This window comes from Monopterus albus, unplaced genomic scaffold (genome assembly GCF_001952655.1).
Source record: "Monopterus albus unplaced genomic scaffold, M_albus_1.0 scaffold184.1, whole genome shotgun sequence".
NCBI classification, from domain to species: Eukaryota; Metazoa; Chordata; class Actinopteri; order Synbranchiformes; family Synbranchidae; genus Monopterus; species Monopterus albus.
The window spans coordinates 26,779-50,333 of NW_018128064.1; the positions used below are offsets into that span (position 1 = coordinate 26,779).

The 23,555-nt window shown below is 40.0% G+C and overlaps 1 protein-coding gene across 1 annotated transcript in view; it reads left to right on the forward strand.

Annotated features, from left to right (window-relative positions):
• LOC109969879 (contactin-associated protein-like 4) overlaps nt 1–23,555 on the forward strand; it is an 86,829-nt gene that overhangs the window by 4,913 nt on the left and 58,361 nt on the right. Inside the window, exons 2-4 of the mRNA XM_020617078.1 lie at nt 8,022–8,132; nt 18,818–19,011; nt 22,752–22,899. Of these exons, the coding sequence (XP_020472734.1) occupies nt 8,022–8,132; nt 18,818–19,011; nt 22,752–22,899 (453 nt within the window). The remainder of the gene's footprint in view (nt 1–8,021; nt 8,133–18,817; nt 19,012–22,751; nt 22,900–23,555) is intronic.

Below are 23,555 nucleotides of genomic sequence, written 5' to 3' on the forward strand. Positions count from 1 at the left end.
AAAGAGGCTCTGATTAAGTCAAGGTTACATAAAGGTGGCGGTGGCTGGTGGCGGGAGCCGGGAGCTGCCAGTCATGAATCTAGATTTATTAATCCAGGGACAAGTAGTTAAGCGATAAAAGTGACAGAGAACTGCACTCCATCCATCTGCCTTTGTGATCTGTGGGATTTTGTGTTTGCCCAAGGCCGGCTCCCTAGTGGATGCCTGCCTCCGTAAAAACAGAGCCATTCATCAAAAGGCCCTGTCATTATAGCAGATGACTTGTTATCGGTCCAAGATCGGCCACATTCTGCTGAGGTCACTATTCACTGTCACTTTGGAAGCAGCAGGAAAGTAGAAAATGATGGCATCAGCTATTAGCAAAAATACACTGTATATTAATGTGGAGTGATGTTTACATAGTTTAAATTATCCACATGTGCCAACCTATCAGTGCTTCAATAGTTCAGTCTAAAGGCAGTTTATAAAAACTTTTAGAAAAACACTGTGAGGAGCTTCTTTGAATTTTTTCATAGCTGGAGCTTTCAGTCATAATTCCTGCTCTTCATCAGCAGGTAGAGTTTTTCTCTGTTTACTGTGAAGACCAGACCCATATTGTAATGTTGAGAAGAATCTGTCATGACTGTGCATTCCTTGATTCTGAGTTTTTTGTTTTTTGTGATATAACCCCCTCCCCCTTATTTCACCTTACAGTTCTGTGTGTAGATTTTCATATCATTATGGGACCATGAGAGCCTCATGGTGCAGCAAACTGTAAAAACAGCACTGACATATTAGCACCTTATTTAGTTGTAGTGAATATGCAAATGGTTATTTACTCATCCAACAGACACTAACATTCATTTTGAGTTGTTTCTGGCACCCTCGTCTCCTTTTAGCTTTGACCCTCACCAACTTTTTAAAAAACTCCAGACTGTGTGGCTGCTAAATAGTCCACCAGCGAGTCCCTAACTGTCTGTCTGTCTGTCTGAGCAGGTGGCAGGGTTCAGAGCTGCTCTTTGCAGCTGAGAACAACACTGGTGAAGCAGTGATGCTGAATGACTCGGCTGTAAAGCCAAAACAATGAGCTAAAAACACTAGATCGCTCTAGAGAGAACTGAGAAGAGCTGAACACTGAGGTGATAACTGTCAGTGTGTTCATCAAAATGGGCAATAATAGTTGTTTGAATCACTGTTTTTAAGATATGGATTGTAGCAGCAGTCAGTAGTTATGTCTCGTTAAATATTTTGATTGTATGCAGTATCAGTTCCTCACAGTGCTGAGATAGTCCTGCATTTGTTATCACCAGTGAAACCATGCATCACAAGCACTTGTCCTCATCCACCAAGAACAAAGAAAAACCGCTGTGTTTATTGGACCAGTGCGATCCTTCAGTCAAATTTAATACACGAGATGGCCAAATGTTAATTTGTTCTTAAGAACCAGGTGATAAAAGCTGACCCCAAGCTAAACATTTAAAGTGAAGCGGGGATAAAGAGTTGAAAGGACACTTTCGATTAGTGTAATAGGAGAGAAGTGATGAAAAGAGGAATTAGAGCAGTAGAAGGAGGAATGGATGTAAGAAAGAAGTAGTGGGGGAGTTTTGTTCTGTGCCCATTGTGGACATTCATTGTAGTTGCCCTCCTTCTTTAAGTCATGCAGTGACACTCCTAACTCCTTCTCATTTCACCCATCACTGGGTTTTCCTCTGTGTGTGTGTGTGTGTGTGTGTGTGTGTGTGTGTGTGTGTGTGTGTGTGCGTGTGTGTCAAATTCATTCGTCTGACTCCCCTCATCTCACCTTCACACCGCTGCAGCTCGGTGGTGCACTGCAACACAAGTTTCAGCAGTAAAGTTATTCTTTTCACAGTCTTACTTTTCTGCAGGGTAGCATTACAATAACATGGTTTTTCAGTGCAGTTATATATTCTGTTGTTTTTATCCTGTTGTGCAATAGGTTCACTTTCTCTTTGACAATATTGTCACTTTATCAATGACAATTATCACAGTCTATGAGCAGAGCTAAATTCATATGAAATAAATCAGTACAATGACGGTTTGTTTTAGAAGTTTTCAATGTTAAATGGCCTGTCAGGATGGAAACATTGTGTCACATATCACAGTAATGAGGCTGCTATATGCATATTGATCAAACATTTCTCAGCTTTAAACGTTGGAGTCAAAATGGAGGGAGCACACGATGTAGAGATGTTAAATCTTTACTCAAACTCCACTGTTAACATTCACCACAGTTTACAATCCGACTTCATGTGTCAGCTTTGCCCTATTGCATTTATTGTAGCTGTGCGTACAGAGTGTTGTGCAATACTGTACATGAGTGCTCGCTTTCAGCTTGACCCCCCCTTAGATGATTTGGATAAATATCTGGTTTGATCATAGTGTTTCTACCCAATTTGACTTTGTTGTCCAGATCTCAGCACTTAGGTTTGCTTCATAAAAAATAGAAATGAGGGCAGAAACTGGAAAAATGAGACTAAAGTATTGCAGTACCTGTATGTATAGTAATGTGTTACTGCAAGAATCAGATTTTCCTACAGTGTCACATTACTGCTCCTGTCTCAATCAATTAAACAGTTAATTAACTTTAGAATAGTTAGAAATACAGATAATTGTTATACATATAATTACCTGACCTCCTGCTTTGACCTTAGCCATTTGTAATTTAATAACAGCCTTATATTTGTTAACCTGGGGAGCAGAGTGGTGCAGTGGGAGCTGCTAGTAAGTGCTTCTTGACATAAATGGTAATTACAGCTATTAGGACTCTTTTTAATATACTCATTCTACTTATTAACCAGTTATAGTCACAAGGAAAAGTACACACACACTGCGATGTGATTTTGAAGTCTGCACCTTACTGTACCTTACTCTAATTGACAAACATATGAAATACATATTGCTTCAATAATGGGACACATTTAAAATCATCACTGTTGCAGCCAATTGGATTTAGAAGTTGCAACATTAGTAAAATGAAGATCACCTGTGTAGTTTAGGGGTTTCTAGTTGATTAGAAATACACCTGTATGTGGAAGATCCAAATTTTGATGAGTCGGTATCATGGCAAAACCTCCACCATGGAGCATTGAGGAACGGTGCATAACAAGGTGATTAAAAAGCACAAACTTGGTTACAAGAAAATGTAACCCCTCCATGTCACGTAACATGCCTTAGGAGCACAGCTACTGTTTAACTGTAGCTGAGAGGTTTTGTAGCCACTGTAGGAAACGCTGTGAGACAAGGATCTGCACATCGCATCCAACCCAGTAACAAGCAGGCTCCCAGGACTAGTGAATGGACGAATGGGTTTTGTGTGTGTGTGTGTGTGTGTGTGTGTGTGTGTGTGTGTGTGTGTGTGTTGAGGAATATAATTAGGTTTATTGTGCTTAGTTTCTGTCTGAATGTTTTTATTCAGTAGCTAAAATACATCTTCTGTAACCACAAGGGTTTTTACATATTCAAGGATGAAGCAGGACATCAGGTGAACGTTATTTTGATTTATTCACTTGAAATATTTATGCAGTAGCTTAATTATACTGCATCAAAATTTAGGGGACTGTCCTCCCAAGAAAACAACAGCATTAGTTGTTGTAGAAAATGCCCAATAACAACATAAGTTTACATTCAAGTGACAAAGCCCACTGACAACCATTGTCCATAGTAAAAGAGGAAGTAGTGTGACGTTGATATACAGTAATGTCACACAGTCAACAGACACAGGCAGGCAGCCGTGGTTTGTTTCCTTTTGTTACCAGCAATTGTTCTTCTTCATAATGTTCTGTCACTTCATCTGGAGGATTTGTTGTAATTTATCAACTTCATCCTAATAAATTTATGTAGCTCAAAGTTTTAAGTCCTGCACAAACTTTCTTCTGTCTTTCAAAAGAGTTAGATGCTTTGTTTAATTTTTTAAAACTTAAATTTCCCTTCTCCACCCAAAGGGAAAGCCAACCCTGGAGTGCGCTAGAGGCAAAAGAGAAACAAAAGAAGAGCATAATAATTTGTAATGTGTTGTTTTTTTTTAAGTGACTTAATGTCCTCAATGCAAATATATGAAAAGTCGAGTATATTATTCAGTGTCTTGTCCCTATTTTGAAATGCAAATGTGAACTATTAATAATTTGTTCATTGCATACTGTATGTCTCTTCCTGGGTCCATTAGTAGAAGTGATGTAACCTGCAGCAATTCTCCTAAATCTGCATAAGACACATTTTATTTTGAATTATGTAGAATTATTTTTCCTCATTAGTAATGTGTTTTCAGTCATTTTTGTTAGACCTTTCAGCACTTGGCATGCATGCTGTTAAACCGCGGAGACTCCAGATAAATGTTTTAATTGTACTTTGTTACACTGCATTTTTCTTTTGATCATTTAATTCTGCTGATTAGGTACGGCTCCCATGGAGCCACATATTAATGTAGTTAGCACAGAGGAACTTGCAGCATGATTTCACAGAGACGGTAAGGTTGATAATGTTACAGAGAACAGTTAATCTTTGAATGTGCAGTAAATGTAATTTTCTAACTAGGGAGGTCTTAGATGGTGAGAGTCAGTAGAATTACTGGTGTGCCGCTAACAGACAGAACAACTGGAAACAAGGAACAAACATTGTTAACAGTCAGCCCAGCAGCAGAGCTGTCGGACTGTCAGGCGCCGCTCTGCAGCCAAAGCAGGCATGAGATTCCCACCAGCTTCTACCAAACTGCTATATCAGACAAACTATTAGCTACACAACCACAAAACATTAAAGTCTCAACAAAATAGGTGATAACCCTCAGAGGAGAAGAGGGATGGAAAGAAATGAATTTACTTATGAAGGCTTAGGGAAACTCAGTCATTAGCTCAATTGTAGTTCAGCGTGATCATGCTGTAACTTGGTCTGGTTTTACAAAGGAAAGCAGCGGTTATTTAGAAACGGAGCCTACAGCCACGCTTGTGGCTCAATGAGGCTGTAATGGTCAGCAAAAAGAAGTCATATTGAAAAGTTTAGGTTCAAGATTTGCTTTTAGAGGTAGCACTGTTGGTTCATTTCTACATCACTTTCATCCAGGATTTACAGATTTAGCACAGATTGCCATGAAATTTACAGACATTACCAACATTAATGGTGCCCAGAAGATGAATTCTACTGACTTTGGTGATCAGCTGACATTTCCTCTAGTGACCCAGTAAAGTTGATATTTGCAGTTGTGAGTGAAATGTCTCAAAAATTGGGACACACATTCATTTCCAAATGAAACCCAAAGGAACAGAAGTATGATTCCTCAAGAGATGTATGTATGTTCAAGTAACAAGTCTGAGTTCACATTTTAGTCTTTCCTCTAAGTTTGAGAAGTTGGCATTGGTAGAGGTTTGTGCTCTTGTGCCTTTTAGTTCCCACAACAGTCTCGCAGTGTACAAAGCAGATAAACTTTGGTCTACAAACATGTCTTTGGCAAAGGGTGAAAAGTTTGTACTGTACAAAGAGACAAGAAACAAGCACAGCTGTTTCCACTTGACGATGGTTGAGGAAACAAGTATCATAGGACCTCATTATCCTGCTTCCTCAGAGAGAGAGAGAGAGGCTTATCAACAAGTTGACTCTGAAGGTGTGGGACAGTTAAACTGAACCATAGGTTTGATGAAGTGAGATACTCATCAGGAGTTAGCATCTCATCTCTCTGGGCACTCTGGTACTTCAGTAAAGTGATATATAGGATGAAGCAGATGGATGGACTTTGTCTCCTTCTCTCCTGGGTCCCTGCGCCTTAAGTGCAAAAAATGTGCCACAAAGGTTGTCATTTGACTCTCATTTAGTTGATGCCTATAGCGCACACTAAGCATGTTACACTACCATCAGAAAGAGTTACGGTACAGTGGCAGGGAGATGCTGATCCAGGTCAGTGGTAGTGGAAGAAGTACTCAGATCCTTTACTAATACAACAGTTTAAAATACTCCATTTGTTTTGCTGATCTGTGTTAAGGTGACGTTTACTGCACCACCACGCTTCGATAGTCATGGCAAGAATTGCACCCATTCAGGATCTTTATTAAAATGATTTAAGTCAAAGTCTTTATTTTTCATATGCACAGTTAGGAAACGTGTTTCCCTGTACAATTAAATTCTTACTTTGCTGTCCACATGAATGCCACATAATACAAGTGAAATATAAAGTAGATGAGCAATAACATCTAAATAGGTAGTAAAACAAATCTAAAGCACTTTAAAGCAACAACAATTTAGTGATGAATCACCCTTGTACGTGAATCATATATCAGTGCTAGTCTAATTTTATGCATGATCCATGTTGATAAAGACATGGAAATACATGGCAAGTTAACATTTTCAATATTTTAGACTGAGAGCCCCCAAAATTTTGCAGTTCATGGTTTCTGGGGCGCTTATGTCTTATTAAGGGGAGCAGAGCTCCCTCTTAGTTCCTAGCCATTTCATAATCATGCTATTGCAACTGATGTCACACCACATCTCAGTTTTCCTTCCTTGGGGGTGGTCCTCTCTTCAGGATGTACAATTTGAGACCCTAAGGTGCTAAATGATTTGGTGGTAGATAATATTGAGTTAGGGCCCAGAGTGGCTGGCAGCTCCTTTTACATTCGGTCCCTTTAAGCTTTTTGTATTTGTGCAGTCACCTATTATGTAAATGTCACAACTCCTCTAAGGAAAATCACTGTTACCTGTTCAAGTAGCTCTGTTTTCTCTGTCAGGCTTTTCTTACCAAGGCCACACACTCTCAACATCCGCTGAGGTTTTACAGTGCTCATTTCACTTCTCTAAACTGACTCAACTGTAATTTGCAGTCGGTGCTCTGTTGTTATTGAGTTCTTGCTCTGTGTCTTTGCAAACTTCAGGCTGTACTGGATGGAGATGAAGAAACGGTAGCATTACAGATGACATTAGGGTTCACCAACATCTATACAGGTTCTTGTCTATGTTCAGAACTGACGTGAAAATCTTTACTTGGATGAATTTTTGTGTTTGGTGCACTGAGCCTGAAATAACCCACTAAAACTGCCATACTGATGCAAAAGTAGCTTACTGAGTAAAATTTTGAGCTTATCATCCTGTTGAGATAAAACCCCAAATCAGAAATGTTTGGGACAGTATTTAAAATCAAAATTAAAACTGAAACGAGTGATGTGTAAATCATCTGTGTCCTGTATTACATTGAAAACAATACAGCAGCACATTATCTGATGTGATATCGTTTCATTATTTGTTCAAAATAAACATTCATTTAAATTCTGATGTCTGCAACATATTCTAAATAAAGTTGGGACAGTAAAGTGTTTACCACAATGATGGTGATGTTGCCGCTCCTTTTCACAAAACTTATGATGTAGAATCAAAAATAATCTGTTCCAGTGCAGGAAGAATATAATTTTTGTCAGTTACTCAGGTAAAACAGCTTCTTTTCAGTTAAACTACGGTGGCGACCAGAAATAACAATGTCTTTCTCGCTTTTTTTTTTTAATGAAAGTCAATTCACTTTCACACAAAGAGTGTCTGTCATTTCCTGTTGCCATGTTTATTTATATGAGATGAATGAACATAGCCAGGAAAGTGATTAAAATTGTATTTTTCCTATACAGGACCAAATTATTTTTGATTCCACATCAATAGAAGAGGTCCCTGCAACTGTTGTCATTGTGTTATATGCTACTGCATCAGTGTAATGTGTACTCATTTAAAACCTCCAAATACGCAATTCCACCTTTTAATACAAAGCAACGTCTTCTTGACACATTCCCACTGTTCGTGAGCCACCAATTCACTCAGTTTGTACTCAGAACTCAATTTCCTGTCTTTGACATTCGAAAGGCTCTCCACTGGTGTTTGTTTCCTTTCCTCCTGGAGCCAAGTTGTCTTAGTCATTGCAGCTGGACTGAGTAACTCATCTGTCCCAGCCTGCAATTATCTCAACAAAGCTTCAGTTTTAACCCTGTTTATATGAAGAGTACATCCTTGGTCCATAGGCTCCATGAGACATTCTTCTGTCTTTTCTGCTTTGTGATTAACAGAGGCATGTGACAGCCCACTGGTGTCCAGTTTGCCGTCATCATCCTTCAGAAGCTCCTCCCAGCTTTCCAACAGCCATGGGCCATTCTTTGCTAAGGTCAACAGGAGAGAAGGTGAGAAATCACTGTTTCTTTTGTCCAGTGTCCAACTAAAATATTTTTTGTACTTGTACAACACTATTACTAGCACAAGTACTAAAAATATGACGATGCATTTCAAGACAAATTTATACAGTACCTAGGATGTTATCATAAATAATAAATGATTAGCATTTTGTCCAGGAGTGACTGTGGTGCATGACAAGGCTTCATTTAGTTGGTACAGAACATTGCACATGGGGAAATCCAAGTGTGTTAACTCTGAGTTCGAGTGCGTTTATTACCTAGAATTAATTGCCCGGATTGTATTAGCAGTAAAATCATCATATCATGATGTGTCCAGGTTTGTAGACAAAGTGCTGTCACTCAGTGCACTTTAAAAGGGTTTTGGCTGCCCATGCATACACCAGAATACCCACCAGAAATGTATTTGGGTAAACACCTTGATGAGGGGTGGGGCACAATCCTCTACTGCCATCATAACTTTATCTTTTGTCTCAGAAATTATAATCCACAATTTCATTTCCAAGAGGATGTTTCATGACACACTAAAACAAACAAACAAACAAAAAAACACTCCGTAGTTTTGCTACTGTACAGACAGATATTCTAGGAGGTAGTTTCGCTACTGTACAGACAGATATTCTAGGAGATTTCAGTCTCCTTTCCCATGGCTGCATGTTTCCTGTACATCTGTCCACATCTGTTCATTACATACAATTCAAAAAAACTCTCATCAGTTTAAATTTCTGTGGTGGAATGCAAACAGGAAAGGTTGCATGTCTCCTTGAACTAATTGTGAAAAGTGTTAAATGTAAGAGGCTCCTGTTATCTCAAGCTCTATGGTTACTACGCTACTCTGCCCTTTTCCCTCACAGCAGTGACCTTTTCCATTTTTCCACAGTGTGTTTGAAAACGTGGACAGTGAAGTTTTACCTTCTGTCACTTTCAACTTTATGCACTTGGTTAGTTGTTGACATCAGTGCTCAAAAAGCATTTTCAGGCCACTGAAATGTTAGGAGCAGAATGAGAACTGAACCACAGAAAAGCATGATGTCCCTCCACTGCACAGTATCTCACCTGTTTACTGAGACATTTTCAGTTCTGTGAGCTGCAGTGGTGCATTTTTCCCTTTGTGCAGGAGAGAGTCTCTGCCTCTCTACAGGACGCTGAGCACAAAACATCAAAGGCAAACATCAGCTCGATTCACAGAGACAGAGCGAGTGAGACAGAGATAAATACAAGATGGATGGATAGATAGATGGATAAATAGGAAGGTAGGTAGATAGGACAGCAGTTACTGCCAACAATCTGTATTATATATAGAAAGTCATTGGAATTATATTAGACTAGTACATCAAAAACTCTCCACAGGGCTGCCTCCTCTCAATTGGGGTGTAAATCTGAAAACCACAATAAAAATTCAAGAGGGAGCTCTCTGGATGCTGATGCAGAGCTTTGTGAAGGGCTTGTTTTGGAGCTTTTGTGATGGAAGGATTTCTCCGTTTACCGAGCTCAGTGGCCGACTGTGGTGCCAGTGCAGAGACTCATCGGGGAGTCTGGGATTTCTTTCTCTTTACTCCTACTCTTAGAACAATTTTACCAACTTGGAAGCAGATTGAAGATAAGCTAGCACAAGGGTTTTTTTTGTTTTTTTTACATAAGTCTGATTGTGAAGGCTGTGCAGTTTTTCTCAAACACATTCCAACACAATTTAGGAAACTATTATGAGAGAGGAAATGTTTTCCTTATTTCTTGGGTCTGTAGGCATTGTTGAAACAAAGCCAGTCACCCAGCTAGACCAGTTCCAGCAGCTTGCAGTATGTAGTATGACTTTGTGCAAGTTATATATTCAGTTCTGGATAGTTGTGACATTTTCTTGTGAACCTGCAAACATCTGCAACATCTTTGTTTTCTGAAGAAGCTGCAGCAATAGCGTGGTTTTCTTTTGCATCTAATTTTCCCAGCTGGTAAATTGTTCTGGATTCTGCATCAGTTACTGTACTTCACCTGGTATTTACCAAGGGAAGCCATCACTGACTCCCGCTTATAAGCAAGGACAGATAAACAGAGATAAGCGAAGCGACTGGTTCCATCAAAACGGTCGTTGTAACAGAGTAGAGTAATCTTTACTGGGAAGTGAGCAGCTGGGATGTCGAGGTTACGAACACTCCCATATGCATCCTTGGCTCTCAACGATCCCAGCTAGTGCCATTTTGACGGGGCAGCCCATATGTGGCTGTTCACACATGGTGACCAGTTAATCCCGTTTAGGCATCACAGTGCTACTTCCATGTTCTCTGTTTTGCCTTTCTGTACATGTACTAATGTATGATTGTATGCTAACTGGAGCTTCTAGCAATAGTTGGAAACAACAGCCCTGCACCGGTGAAAAGTGGAAGATTAATTAAGATGCTAAATGCCCTGACATTAATAACCAGTCCTTTCTTTCACTATCTTGGACTCCAAAAGAGATTGTAGTGAGTCCAGAGAGAGGAGCCTTGACATGAAATGTGGAAGGAGCCTTCTAACAGAAGACTGATTTAGTCCAAGGAGGCAGAAGAGTAGGACAAGCCCATGTTGAGCATTTGTTTTCTACAATAACATTCAATTCATATTAAATTAAAAGCAGCTTGTAGAATAACAAAGCTGCTGACCCACTGAAGATAAATCTGCCTTATGAGCCACCAAGCCAACAGAAGCAGTATAGTGTTCAGATTTCACTAGTTTATGGTGCAAAAGATCTGACCATGGTGTTAAATGTCCAGTCATAAAAACATGTTTATTTAATCAAGAAAGGTCAATTAGACTAACTGATATTGCTTCTACGTCACATCAGTCTATGGCACCTTAAAAGTGACAGCAAGACAGAAAAGAGCATTTACAGTACATGATATGGTGCCACTATGTTGTTAGCTTGGCGGCTCATTGCCTGTTGTTGTGCCTCAACTGTGCTGATTTAAAATACAAAGTATTGAGGCCAGTCATGCTAAAAAAATTCTGGTACAGTGGCAGCCTGGTTTTCACACACAAAAAAGGCACAGCATGTGCATGTACACTATAGATTAGCAGCAAGTGCTCTTTGACTTTTTTCCTGAAACTTCTTAGGTAGCAGTGGTGGGTCTGAGACAGAACAAGCGGGTCTGGTGGACCATGGGATAAAGACAAACACAGGGCTGTAGCACTGGAAGTAGTCATACTGCTCTTGTTATAAGCAAAGCCCGCCAGTCTTTGTTCTTTGTTTTGCTCCCTTCTCCTCTCAGTATCACCTTTAGTTGTTGTGTTCATAATCTATTACCTCTTGGTCTGGTCCTGCCTTGGCACTCTGTTGTTGTACTTCATGTAGAGTGTGGTCTCCTGCAATTGTAATTTTAATTCAGGCCCATTTGGGCTGCCAAGAAAACACTGAGATATCTTCATTCTGTCTCATAGCCAAATGTTAATGACAGCATTTAACATTTAAAGGCAAATGTTAATGGCTGTATTTAACATCTAAACAGTCTCCATGTTTCAGTGGGCCATACTGATAATTGCACATTAGAACCATTGTAATTATGCTGAAATAGGCCTGGAACACTTCATCAATCCCCAGTAATCATTTTATAGAGGTAGTAATTTCAATTTGAAAAGGGGATTTAAACGTTAGCAGGAGGCTGTAGGTTGAAATGATCTACGTGGAGGGAATCATAGAATCACATCGATCTATGTGCAATGTTTATGTGCCACCTCGGCCTCTTCAGGTGCCCATTTAAAGCTGCTCTTAAACATCTGGTAGAATTCCACAGCTCCTTTACTCAAATCCTCTTAATGGGAGGCGACAGTGGTGCAGTGGGTAGAGCAGTCATCTCCCAACCAGAAGGCTGAAGGTTTGAATCTCAGTGCCGGCAGTTCACATGTCGAAGTGTCCTTGGGCAAGACACTGAACCCTCCCGCTGAGTTGGCGCTGCAGATGGCTGCCATTGGTTCTGTACCGGAAACAAATTCCTTGTGTGTAACATACTTGGCCAATGAAGGTGATAAACGCCACCGCCTCAAGCAACAAGCCACAGCAACAAGTTTGATCTGGTTCAACTTTTGTCCCTTGTACGGAAGAAGAAAACTTGTTTACCATGTTAGCATAAACATTCACTGCTATTTGCTCTTGAATTTGGGCCACAGTTAATGCACCATAGCCACAAGCCAGGTGTTTTTGTTAGTATCGCATATTTAACAGTTTTTTTTTATCTATCAGTGCCGACACACTGATGGTAGGCTATGTTAGCATAATGGCTAACTAAAACACAACAGAAACTCACAGGCTGGAAACGTGAATAAAGTCATTTACTTACATGGACTCATCACAATGTGGCTGTATTGTATATGCCTACAACACAACCCCTCACCCTTAATCAACACAGCTCTTTGCATTGAAACACATCAGTGAGCTGTGTTATACAGGATTCAGTCAAATCATCCTCTTATCCTCTTACTTAACTACTTATTTTAACTTTATTTTCCTTGTTGATTTATGGTTCTTACTATACTGTCTGTGACCAACGTTCAGTAACATTAATGAAGTGTGATTTAAAAAAACAACTTTATTTATATCAAACATTTCAAACACAAAGGTAGTAAAAGGTGCTTTACAATAAACAGAAAAAAGAGAAAACAAAAAGTGACAATGAATCAAGAGAATAAGGAAAGGAGTCTGTCCTCCCTTGTGCTATTGAGTTTATTAGTTTGTATTTTAACATACATATATTATTTTTAAAAAATGATTAAACAATCTTCAGTTTATCATTTTTAAACTGTAGTCAGTGTTGACAAGATTTCGCATGACCTGTTTTACACTTTGCAGCCATATATTACTATAGCAAACAGTTTTGTCAGTTAACTACGCAACAGTTACTGGGTGTAAAACTCTACATGAGAACTGGTTTGTGACGTGCAAATCTAGACTTTTAAACTAGGCTATGTTTGAAGTTAGAGCAGGAGGAGCCGGTGTAACTGGCTCTAGCTGAGTGAGCGCCTGGTCTGGTGTGGGCTTTGTGATTCCTCAGAGCATCATCTAGAAAATGGAGGCTTTCGAAGTCTTGCAAAGCACAGAAGGGCTTGAATGTATTCAGCTGAGAAATTGAAGATATTTAACCTCCAGTGGAGACTAACCATGAAAGCTAATGTCGAATATATTTGATATTTTTTTGTGTATAGCACTCTGCAGATGGGTTAACCTCTTCAACCTGAGGATGTGTTATTACATAGCCACTTCATGTTTCAATCAGGCATACCATAAACGAGTGAGTTCGGTCACCCAGAAATGCCATGATTTGACATTTGAGTGGTACCATACATGTGTATATATACTATACAGGTTTAAGGGTTGGAATATTTAAAGTGGTGTCAGATTTGTTGATCCAAACAGGGTTCTTGCTCTACATTTGAACTAATCCCAGTAGCAGATGGAAGCGTCTTGGCTGGTTCCACTAATCTTATTTTGCTCTAAGATGATTGTGATTGATGGGGGTGAGCTGCTGCTTTGGGAAGTAAATGTTTAAGTTTCTGTTCCATCTCCCACTCCTGTCACCATAAGACTCTTAATCCAGCCCTTGACACAACATGTCCTTGGCCTGTATCCTTTCACTAGGCCCGAAGGAAGCATCCAAAATAGCACTGACTCTGATGCGTTTATGCTATCCCCAATAAATCCATGTATGATTAGCAGCAGTGCCACATATCTTATTGCACATGCTTTTGGAGACTTGTTGGAAACCTGGAATTTGCAGTTAAAACACTTTAGCCCTTTTAGCACAGGGCTGACCTTTTACCAGAAAAGCTGTTGGTTTTTTAAGGCCTCTAGATGAATGCATTTTAATAATAAAACATCCTGAACTTAATATTGTGATTTAACCTGATTTAGTTTAATATTTAATCTGTTTCTGTGGTGCAACCATTTATAAATTTATATTGATTTTAGCTTCACAGTCTCTCATCAACCAGCACATACACATCCTTGGAAAACAAAGTCACACTCCATAGCTTATGGTCAGAGACCTTAAAGCGCTTTGGCCAGTGTAACACACTGTGAGAAAGCGCTATATAAAAATACAGTCCAGTCCATTTTTACTAATACATTAGGCCTCTAATCCACAGCAGGAAAGGTTTTATTTTCTTGATGTTTAAAATCACATTTATTCAGCTGTGCATTGCATCACAGTGTTATTGTTCTACATGTGTTATATGGAGTAAAGTAAAGCTGCCTTGCCATTTAGCAATAAGTACTGAAAGATGGCATTTAATTTCTGATCATATTCACAGTTTTGTGTCCTCATCTTCTGGTGAGATGGGTCTTGATTTATTTAAAAGATTTTGTCAAATACACACTTAATTCATTTCTTACAGGGCTGCTTATGATTTTACTTTTGTGAATGTATTTGAGTAAATTATATAAAAGGCTTATACACAAATAATTAGTGTGGTTTTGAAACATTTGTATGATCAGTATGTTGTATTAACACGGGTCACATGACTGTAAAGTGAAAAGAGGTTGCTTGTGGTGATGGACTATAGAATTATCACCCGACTTTGTAGCTTCCCTCGGCTGCACAGAGGTTTTCAGTGTATCTCGGGAGCTGGTGCAGACGGTCACTGAACAGACAATACTAGTGGATAAGCAAATGTTTAGTTACTGTATACAACTGCCTTATCAGCTGTATGAGGTGTCGATATGTCAGTGTTGTTTACAGCTTGCTTTCAATAGCTTTCTCTGTCTAACTTAACCTAATTTTATCTGCTTTTATTTTTCTTCCATTACTCAATGACCAATTGACTTCACTGTACTGTTTAGCTGAATGTATAGACACCAATGTTTCAAATTTTCTGGAAGAGAGTACGCCCACCTCAGGTGTAAACTTCTAATTGCTGCTTTTAATTTGCACTTAATGCTTTAATACAATTTGGATTTTAATGTTTTAACTATCTGTGTGCATTGTGTTAAGCACTTTGAATTGCCTCTGTGTATGAAAACGTGCTGTGTAAAGAAACTAAGATGCAGTCAAACTTTTAGATTGTCATTTAGATTCAGCTACCTGTTACTGTCTGGCATGTTTCCATAAATGTTAATCCACTGGTACATTTGTACCACTACCATGTACATTTTGTCAGTGGCCAGTTCTTCATGGTTAACACATTTAAATTGTTTCTTCTAAATGTGGAAGGTAATGTGAGTCTCACACACGTTTCCTCTGAATTGATGACCTTCCAGCATGCTCCTCTAATCTCAGACTGCTGCGTCCTCTCTAAGGTTTGATTGGTTTGTCTTCTGATGTGGTTGACCCTAAAAGTTACGGCCTGCCAATTAATTAATTTGATATAGTAACATGCTGGTTTAAATGCCCAACAGACTGGCACTGCACTGCTCTTGACCAGTCTTTAACCTCAGTTACTTTCCTGAATGGCATACAAAAGCTTTTTTGTCATTATAGTTAGTGAGAAATATCTGGATCAGAACCGAATGGCACACGTGACAAACCTTTGTCTTGGTGATCCAGCATGAAATCTGTGACTAACATGGTGGATCATTTTTTTTCCACACAGATTTTCAGGTTTAGACCTTTTTTTCCATTTAAGCTGTTTCTGCTTTCTACTCCAGTTCTCGTTCACCAGAGGCGTCTACCTTCCTCTGTTTGTCTCCCCTCTCTTCCTAATTCCTCCACCGCAGTCAGATGTCAGTTTATCTGCCTCTCAGTCACTCTTTCGCTCTTCTTCTTTCCTTTGTCTGGGCATTTCACTTCTTTCCTTTTCAATCCAGCCTTAATGAGGAAAGGTCAGCATGTCTGCTCTCTAGCGTTGTGTTGTCAGTGTTCATGCCTGTTACTGAGGTACTTATTAGTTCTGGCCTTTACCTGCTGCCTTAATGAGCAAGAAGCACAACGGCTGGTAGAGGAAAAAATGCAAGAAAGAAGATGATTTCAGATACAACTAGTTCAACCCAGAAGAAACCACATCTATTGACGATTTATTGATTATCCAGATAGTTGCAGATTAATTTTCTATTGTTTGACAGATCACTTAATTAACTAAATGTTATAGCTCTGTATTCTATTTAGGTTAGAGTTTCAGGGTGCTGGAATGTATTTATTGGGACACACAGCCATCATTACATGTTTTTGTGCTTCTCCTGCTACAAAATCAAAATGTCTGCCATGAAGAAACTGTATAGTCATTTACATACTGTTTTAGGCTGAATCAAGCTGACTAATGTTGCCAGCTGTGGTCCTACACCACTCCTATGAATACAAAACATCTGCTGAACAGCACATGATGTGGAACACTCCTGATGGGGTTCACGGTGGGGAGTGTTACTACAATAATCATTTGCTCTTTCAGTAGAAAGTGGCATCACAATAGATGCGATGAGACCAGTGAATGTGTCCACTTTGTGTCTAAAGTGTTGTAGTATAAATTTGTTTTGGGCTTATGTCAGCGTGGCATCCCCTTGGCAACACTATCTCGAGTGCTTTTGAGCTGTTTTATCACGTGCCTGTTTGTGTGTTTATGTGTGTGTGTGTGTGTGTGTGTGTGTGTGTGTGTGTGTGTGCTCTGCAGGGAAGAAATCCAGAAATCTCTCCATCTGCTGTTCACACACCATGGATTTGCTTTGGCCTGACACAGCACTTTTTCTTAAACATGTGCACACACACACACACACACTCTCTCTCTCTCTCTCTCTCTCTCTCTCTCTCTCTCTCTCTCTATTCAAAGTGTTATCTCATAGCAGCCTTTTCATCTTCAGTGTTATAATCAGGTCATGCCAAAGTGCTCCTTCTCTCTGTCCCATGCAGACACTCCTTTGAGTAGTGGACGCCAGCAGCATCTCAACTAGAAATGAAAATAAAGATGTTTTGGTAATGTCTCTGCTAAGGTTATCATTTTATGATACAACTCTGTCTCTCAGCTCCTTTCCTCAGTTTTAAAGTGCATATTATAATAGTCGTCAGGTGTACACTCTCTTTCTCTCTCCTGTTCTTTCATGTCATGAACCACACAGTACTCTCTTCTTTAACTCCACAACTTTAATGAACTGATGGTGAATAATCAATAGTTCATTTGCACTTTGTCTCAAGTTGTCTCCTTGCTTTTTTAACAGAAGTATATACTCATCTGTTTTCATTGCATAAGGCCTGTGTTTACTTGAGAACTTTTGTCCCCTGACTGCTGTGAGGTACCCAGATGAAATCCTCAGAGTGACTGTCAGACCTTTCGCTAGTGCAGTGGGCCCTGGGTTCCTTCTGGTGCAGGGTGATGCCCGGCCTCATGTGGCCAGAGTGGGTAGGCAGTTTCTGGATGGTGAAGGCATTGGTGCCATTGACTGGCCTTCACGTTCCCCTGACCTAAATCTAACTGAACACCTATGGGACAGTATCTATTGGTGCATCAAGAGGAGCCAGCTGAGGTGGCTCGAGCATCTGTTTCGGATGCCTCCTGGACGCCTTCCTAGGGAGGTGTTACGGGCATGTCCCACCAGGAGGAGGCCCCGGGGAAGACCCAGGACACGCTGGAGGGACTATGTCTCTCGGCTGGCCTGGGAACGCCTCTGCATTCCCCCGGAGGAGCTGGAGGAAGTGTCTGGAGAGAGGGAAGTCTGGGCATCTTTGCTTAGACTGCTGCCCCCGCAACCCGGTTCCGGATAAGCGGAGGAGAATGGATGGATGGATGGGCATCCAACGCCACAAAAGTACCACCACAGACTGTAAAGCAGCTCACTAATGCCCTGATCCAGGTCTGGGAGGAGATCCACCAGGACACCATCTGCCGACTCCTCAGGAGCACGCCCAGATGCTGTCGGGAGTGCATACAGGCACGCAGGGGCCATAGACACATCTGAGTGCCATATGAGTTGCTGTGATTAAATTCATGCAACTTGGATGAGCCTATGATTTCAATTTATCACTTTGATTTTCAGTGTGATTTTGAATACAGGCCTCCAAGTTTTGATGATTTAGGTTTCCACTGACTTTTAGTGTATTAGGTTAGTGTTCCCTTAATTTTCTTTCAGCAGTATATTTCCTCCAAGTGTCTGTGCCTTGACTGTATCCCACTAAATGTCTTTGATTATGTGGATTTATTTTCGGTCATCATGAAACCAGGATGGTCTTTGACATGGCCTTACATTTATGAGTATATACAGTAAGTGGACTTAAAAGCAGGCTGAAGCCAGAAGAGAGATAAACTATATTTGTACTTGTAACATTTAAACTCAAAAACAGTTTCTTCTAAATGTGCTGACTGCTGTAACTGCAGACACATTAGTTTGCACAGCTGCACAGTGCCTTCTCTGTGGCATTCCCGTAATCTGCCAAGCCCTTACCCCTAATCAGTAAACATTAGTATAAAAAAGCAGTTTGTCTTCATAGTCAAAATAGGATATTTGTTATTGGTTAGCTTAGACATCATAGCACAGAGCATCTACTCCAGACCATAAATTCATAGTTTTAAAGTTTAATTTGAAGGATATTAAACTGTAATGAATCACATTACAGTCCTACTCTTCATTTCTCAATCCTTGCTCACTTGTTCTTTTGTCATATGTGCCAGCCTGTTTCTCCCCTCATCCTCATCACACACACCAACACACTCACACATATATTCAAACACACCATGTTTTTGTGTGAAGTGATGATTCTCATCTCTAAAACACATTATTTGTCTCGGTTCCTCTGCAGGAGCGGGAGGTTGGTCTCCTCTTGTCTCAGACAGATACCAGTGGCTGGAGGTAGACCTCGGGAGGCGGACCCAAATCACAGGTGTTGCCACGCAGGGCCGCTACGGCAGCTCTGATTGGCTGATGACCTACCTGCTGATGTTCAGCGACACAGGACACAACTGGAGACAGTACAGACAGGAAGACAGCTCAGGGGTAGCTCTTCTTCAATAACTAATAACCTAAACGGTACCAATAGCTGAAAAGTTATTAAATGTAGGAGTGTACTTATGCACACAAGGAAGAGGTTCGTGGTAAACAGTGTGTGAGCATTGTAATGGTAGGATCGATAATTCTCACTTGCAAATTTCTGATACTGTATATGTTTTTGTAAGTTGAAATTATGTCATTGTAAACTGCAGCTTTCATGAAGCAAATTTAGTAAAACAAGACCGAGCATCAATGAACAAATGAATTAAAGTAATGTCTGCATACTCACTCCATACTACAGATTTCTATTAACAGATGTCTTTGTGATGATGCCGACATCCATTTCCATTTTAAACCAATAAAAGGACAATAAAGATAGAGGCAAAATTGAGATTAGTAGCACAAAACACATCAGCAAGCGGGGCAACTCAGTTTTAAATAAATTGCGCTTAAAATAATTCACTATGATATAAGGTTTCTGGGACGCAGCACAAAGGAGAGTTTTCCATTTTGTCCCTGTGATGATGATGCAACTTAGACTAAAATGAAAACATTTCTGCTCTGATGGATTAACCTTTCTGAAGCAACAAAGCTAATTAGTTATGTGCTAAAATAAATTTAAACCAGTGGGCTGCCTATAGAAAATTCATGTAAAAATGGCTGGTATACATTTGACTATACCTTGTACTCATGCAGACTATACACCATCAGTTTTTATTTGGGGTAAACTATACACTTCTTCATATGTTCTTAAACACTGAAAACAGCTTGAGGGAAGGGGTGCTGCTCTAAACTCAGGTTCAATACATTTGGCCTCACTGTCATAGACATAATTTACATTATCTGTGGGGACTGGTACTGCCTGCAGTGGCAAGCCTGATCACCAGGAGCCTTTCACTTTTTATTAATAATGCATGGAATAACGAAAGGAACCTGGGCAGAGCTCTGTCAGCTGCACAGAGTTGCTGTCAAGCAGTTTAACCTCTGCTGACAAGAGGCTGGTGCTGTTGTTGGAAAGACTGCCTGGTGTAGAAAGAGGCCCAGCTTTGATGCCTGCACCGGCAAAGGTGCCAGTCAACACACTCCAGGCAGGTTACTGAATGAACATTTGCCAGCTCAGTCAAAGTGAGCCAGACTTGATAAGAGCTCAGTGCCTAAAATGTAAATGTGAAGGAGAGAACAGTGAGGAAACTGGTTGAGACGTGCATGTGGTGAAATATTCTGTAGTGCAGCGGATGTATGAAGTCATCCCTGAGGACTGGGACTCAGCTTCCCTTCACTACTGTGGGTGCTTCACATCTACATATGTTCCCTAGGGTTTCTTCTTTGCTTGCTAAATCATTAATTTCCATCACTTTAAATAATTTTTCTGAACTGCTGCCCATCCCGTGTTTCAGTAAAAAAAAGAGAACACCAGTCTGCAGAATGACTGATTACCACCGAGCAAACTACTGGGCTGTATGACAAGAAGCCTCACAGTCCTCAGTTGATTGAACAACATTAGATATGATTCAGAGGCAGTCAAGCATCTCCTTCCTCCTCTATGGAAGACAGCGCACCCTTCTCGTTACAGAAGCGGCTCAAAGAACAGTTTTTGATTCGGATCTGACAGGGTACGATTTTCTCACAGTGAAGGATGGGAACTCTCTGGAGCCTGGGAGTCGACACTGAGAAGAGAGAGCAGGGTATGACTTCTCACAGCCTGAAGACTTGTTGAGCTGACACTTAGCATGAAAGGCGATGAACCCAGATCAGCTTACAAAGTGCTTTTAAAGTTCCATATATTAGTCAGGCCAGCTTAGTTTGTCAAAAACAGCTGTACCAGACACAGCCTCTCACTAACTTCTTAGCTTAGATATTCAGTATTTCTTTGTTTGCTCCAGAGTGTTGGAGAGTAACTGAGTACATCTACCTAAGTACTGGACCTAAATACAATTTTGAGGGACTATGTTTTATTCAATGCTTCTTTATACTCCTTACCTCGTTACCTTCCAGAGGCAAATATTGTACATTTTATTTATTTATTTGATATAATTACCAGTTTTGAGATAAAGATTTGTTCCTTTTTGGCTTGTGGCCCCTTCAAAAAGGAATGCCTCATGTGTCCAGTGTTGGAATGTAACTATGTATTTTGATGTATTTGTGCTTAATGTGAATATTTCCATTTTATTGGCTCAGTCGTTAATGGGCAGTGTTGGCCTTCTAAGGACTGAAACCACACCGAGGGGGATAAATATCTCCGACTCAACACCAGTCAGTCAGAACTGATGAAGCCTCTTGGATGAGAGGTGAAACGTCTTCGATCTAGATATCCAAGTCCAGTTGATTTCCAAGGTTATTTCGGTTGCGGTTTAGTATGACCTGGATGACTGAGAATCTGCACAGATATTTCCATTTTATTCTACTTCAGCCTTCTTCTTCAGGACATTTACTAAACACACTACATTTATTTGACAGCTACCCAGAAGTTTGCAAAGTAACTTCACCTAGACCAACACTTTTGCTGAATTGTGTACTTTTAGGTGTGTGATCTTGGACTAGAATTAACTGTGTATAAAGTATCTAAAACTACCTCCACCTCAACCATCTTGCATATCAATGCATCAAAGTTAACAACTTAATGGGTAACTTATAAGCAGTATATATACTGTATGTAGACACTTCATAATTGATCACAACACAATATAATGTCACTGTCAAGAATCATAACGTCTTATTAATTAATGAAACACATCTGTAATTGTTTTTAATCGTACATGATGACGCATCTGAGGAAATCCTTGCAATGTGTTATAAAATATTAATTCACTTTTCATGCATATCATCCAAAAGCAGGTTAAAAACTGTTTATTAATGTTTTCAAAATGCATATTTAGCTTGAAGTTTTCTTAACTCTGGAAAGTTTGACATAAAAGTCTTAACTCAAGGTCCCCTTTCTTTCAGCTCGTAAGAAAACCCTCCGTCACTTTCTGATTCTGTCTCGTGCCCTCCTCCTCTGTCTCCTTGACTGAAGGCTTGTCAGAGGCTACTCATATTTCAAAAGGTGCTCGAGCAAGTAAATGAGATGCCGCTCTCTTCAGCCTCCTCAGCATGAAACGGAGTCATTTGTTGAGCTTAATGCTTCACTGCCCAGCCGGCTCAGCCCATCAAAGTACTGAAGACAGCACTGAGATCACAATTATGCAGTGCAATGGAAACCAATTTTGTTCACGTAGCCACATCAATACACACTCTGTGGACACACTCACTCACATGCACAGGCAGTGTGACACAGATTCAGGTAGGAAGGACAGACATAAAACTACAAATGCAACTCCCCCCCCCCCCCCTACAGATGTTAATGCATGTGTTGCTTTGTGCGTGCAACCAAAGAATCCTATAGGCAGCCGACTGGTAAAATATAAATGATTAGTCTTTAAAGAGAAGCCTGGTATGAAGACAGAAATGGCCCAAGCATTATTGATCACCAGGCAGACACACTGTCAGCAGTTAGGATCAATGGCCTCTGTGTGTTCAAAGTTTCAAAATGCAGAAAGTGTCTCAGGATCAGGGAGGTTACAGGCTCTTTCTGCACACACACATACACACACGCGGTTCTACTGTACATACATATACTTTTTATCAAGAGAGAGAATGTTATATGAATCGCTTATAGGATAATGTCTATGTGATATAATACACACGTGTATCATATGTGACTTCATGTTCCTGTCCTGAAACACTAACATGTAGTTCTGTTGTTTCAGGCTTTTCCAGGTAACAGTAATGCAGACACTGTGGTTCAGTACAAACTTGAACAGCCGGTGATAGCTCGCTACCTCCGCCTGATCCCTCTGGACTGGAACCCCACTGGTAGGATTGGACTCAGACTGGAAGTATATGGATGTCGATACAGTGAGTCTGCTCCTTCGCTGTGTGTCGGTTTTAGCTCATGTTAATCCCTTAAAGATGTTTCCTGAAAAAGTAAAAAAGATTTTCAATTTGTTTCAAATACAACAAATAGTAATTATTTTAAAAGATTTGGTCATTTAGTAAGATGGATCAAAAGGTTCTGCAGACTGCAGTTCTTCTAAATTATGAAAACAGTTTTGATTTCCCATCATTTTGTCAGAATGTATATTGGTTGTTTTCTGATGTTTTCAGCCCAGAGTGGCTGCTTTTCTGTGACAAACATCCACTTTTCAGAGGGTTTTTAGGCTTTGAACTTTGGCAAATACAAAATGCTACATGTAACACTTTGAAAAGCAGTTTCATCACAATAGAAATAATCTATTTTCTTTTTGGTCACATTTGCTAACACAAAAAAAAATCAATCAAAAAACTTTTCAGTTTTCTTTTGAAGCTGTGAGTAAAACATTGATGACACTAACACATTTCATACAGAGTCAGATGAATTCTGCACTTAAAACAATAAAATTTAATTAGTCTTGCTCGTATTTGAAAGGTTTGTGGTTGCTGTGCTGCAGTCGTTAGCAGAAACAAGACCATATGGTTTTTCTCTGGTGGTTGAAGTTCTTGTACATTAGTTCATTAGACACCATTTGTTCAGA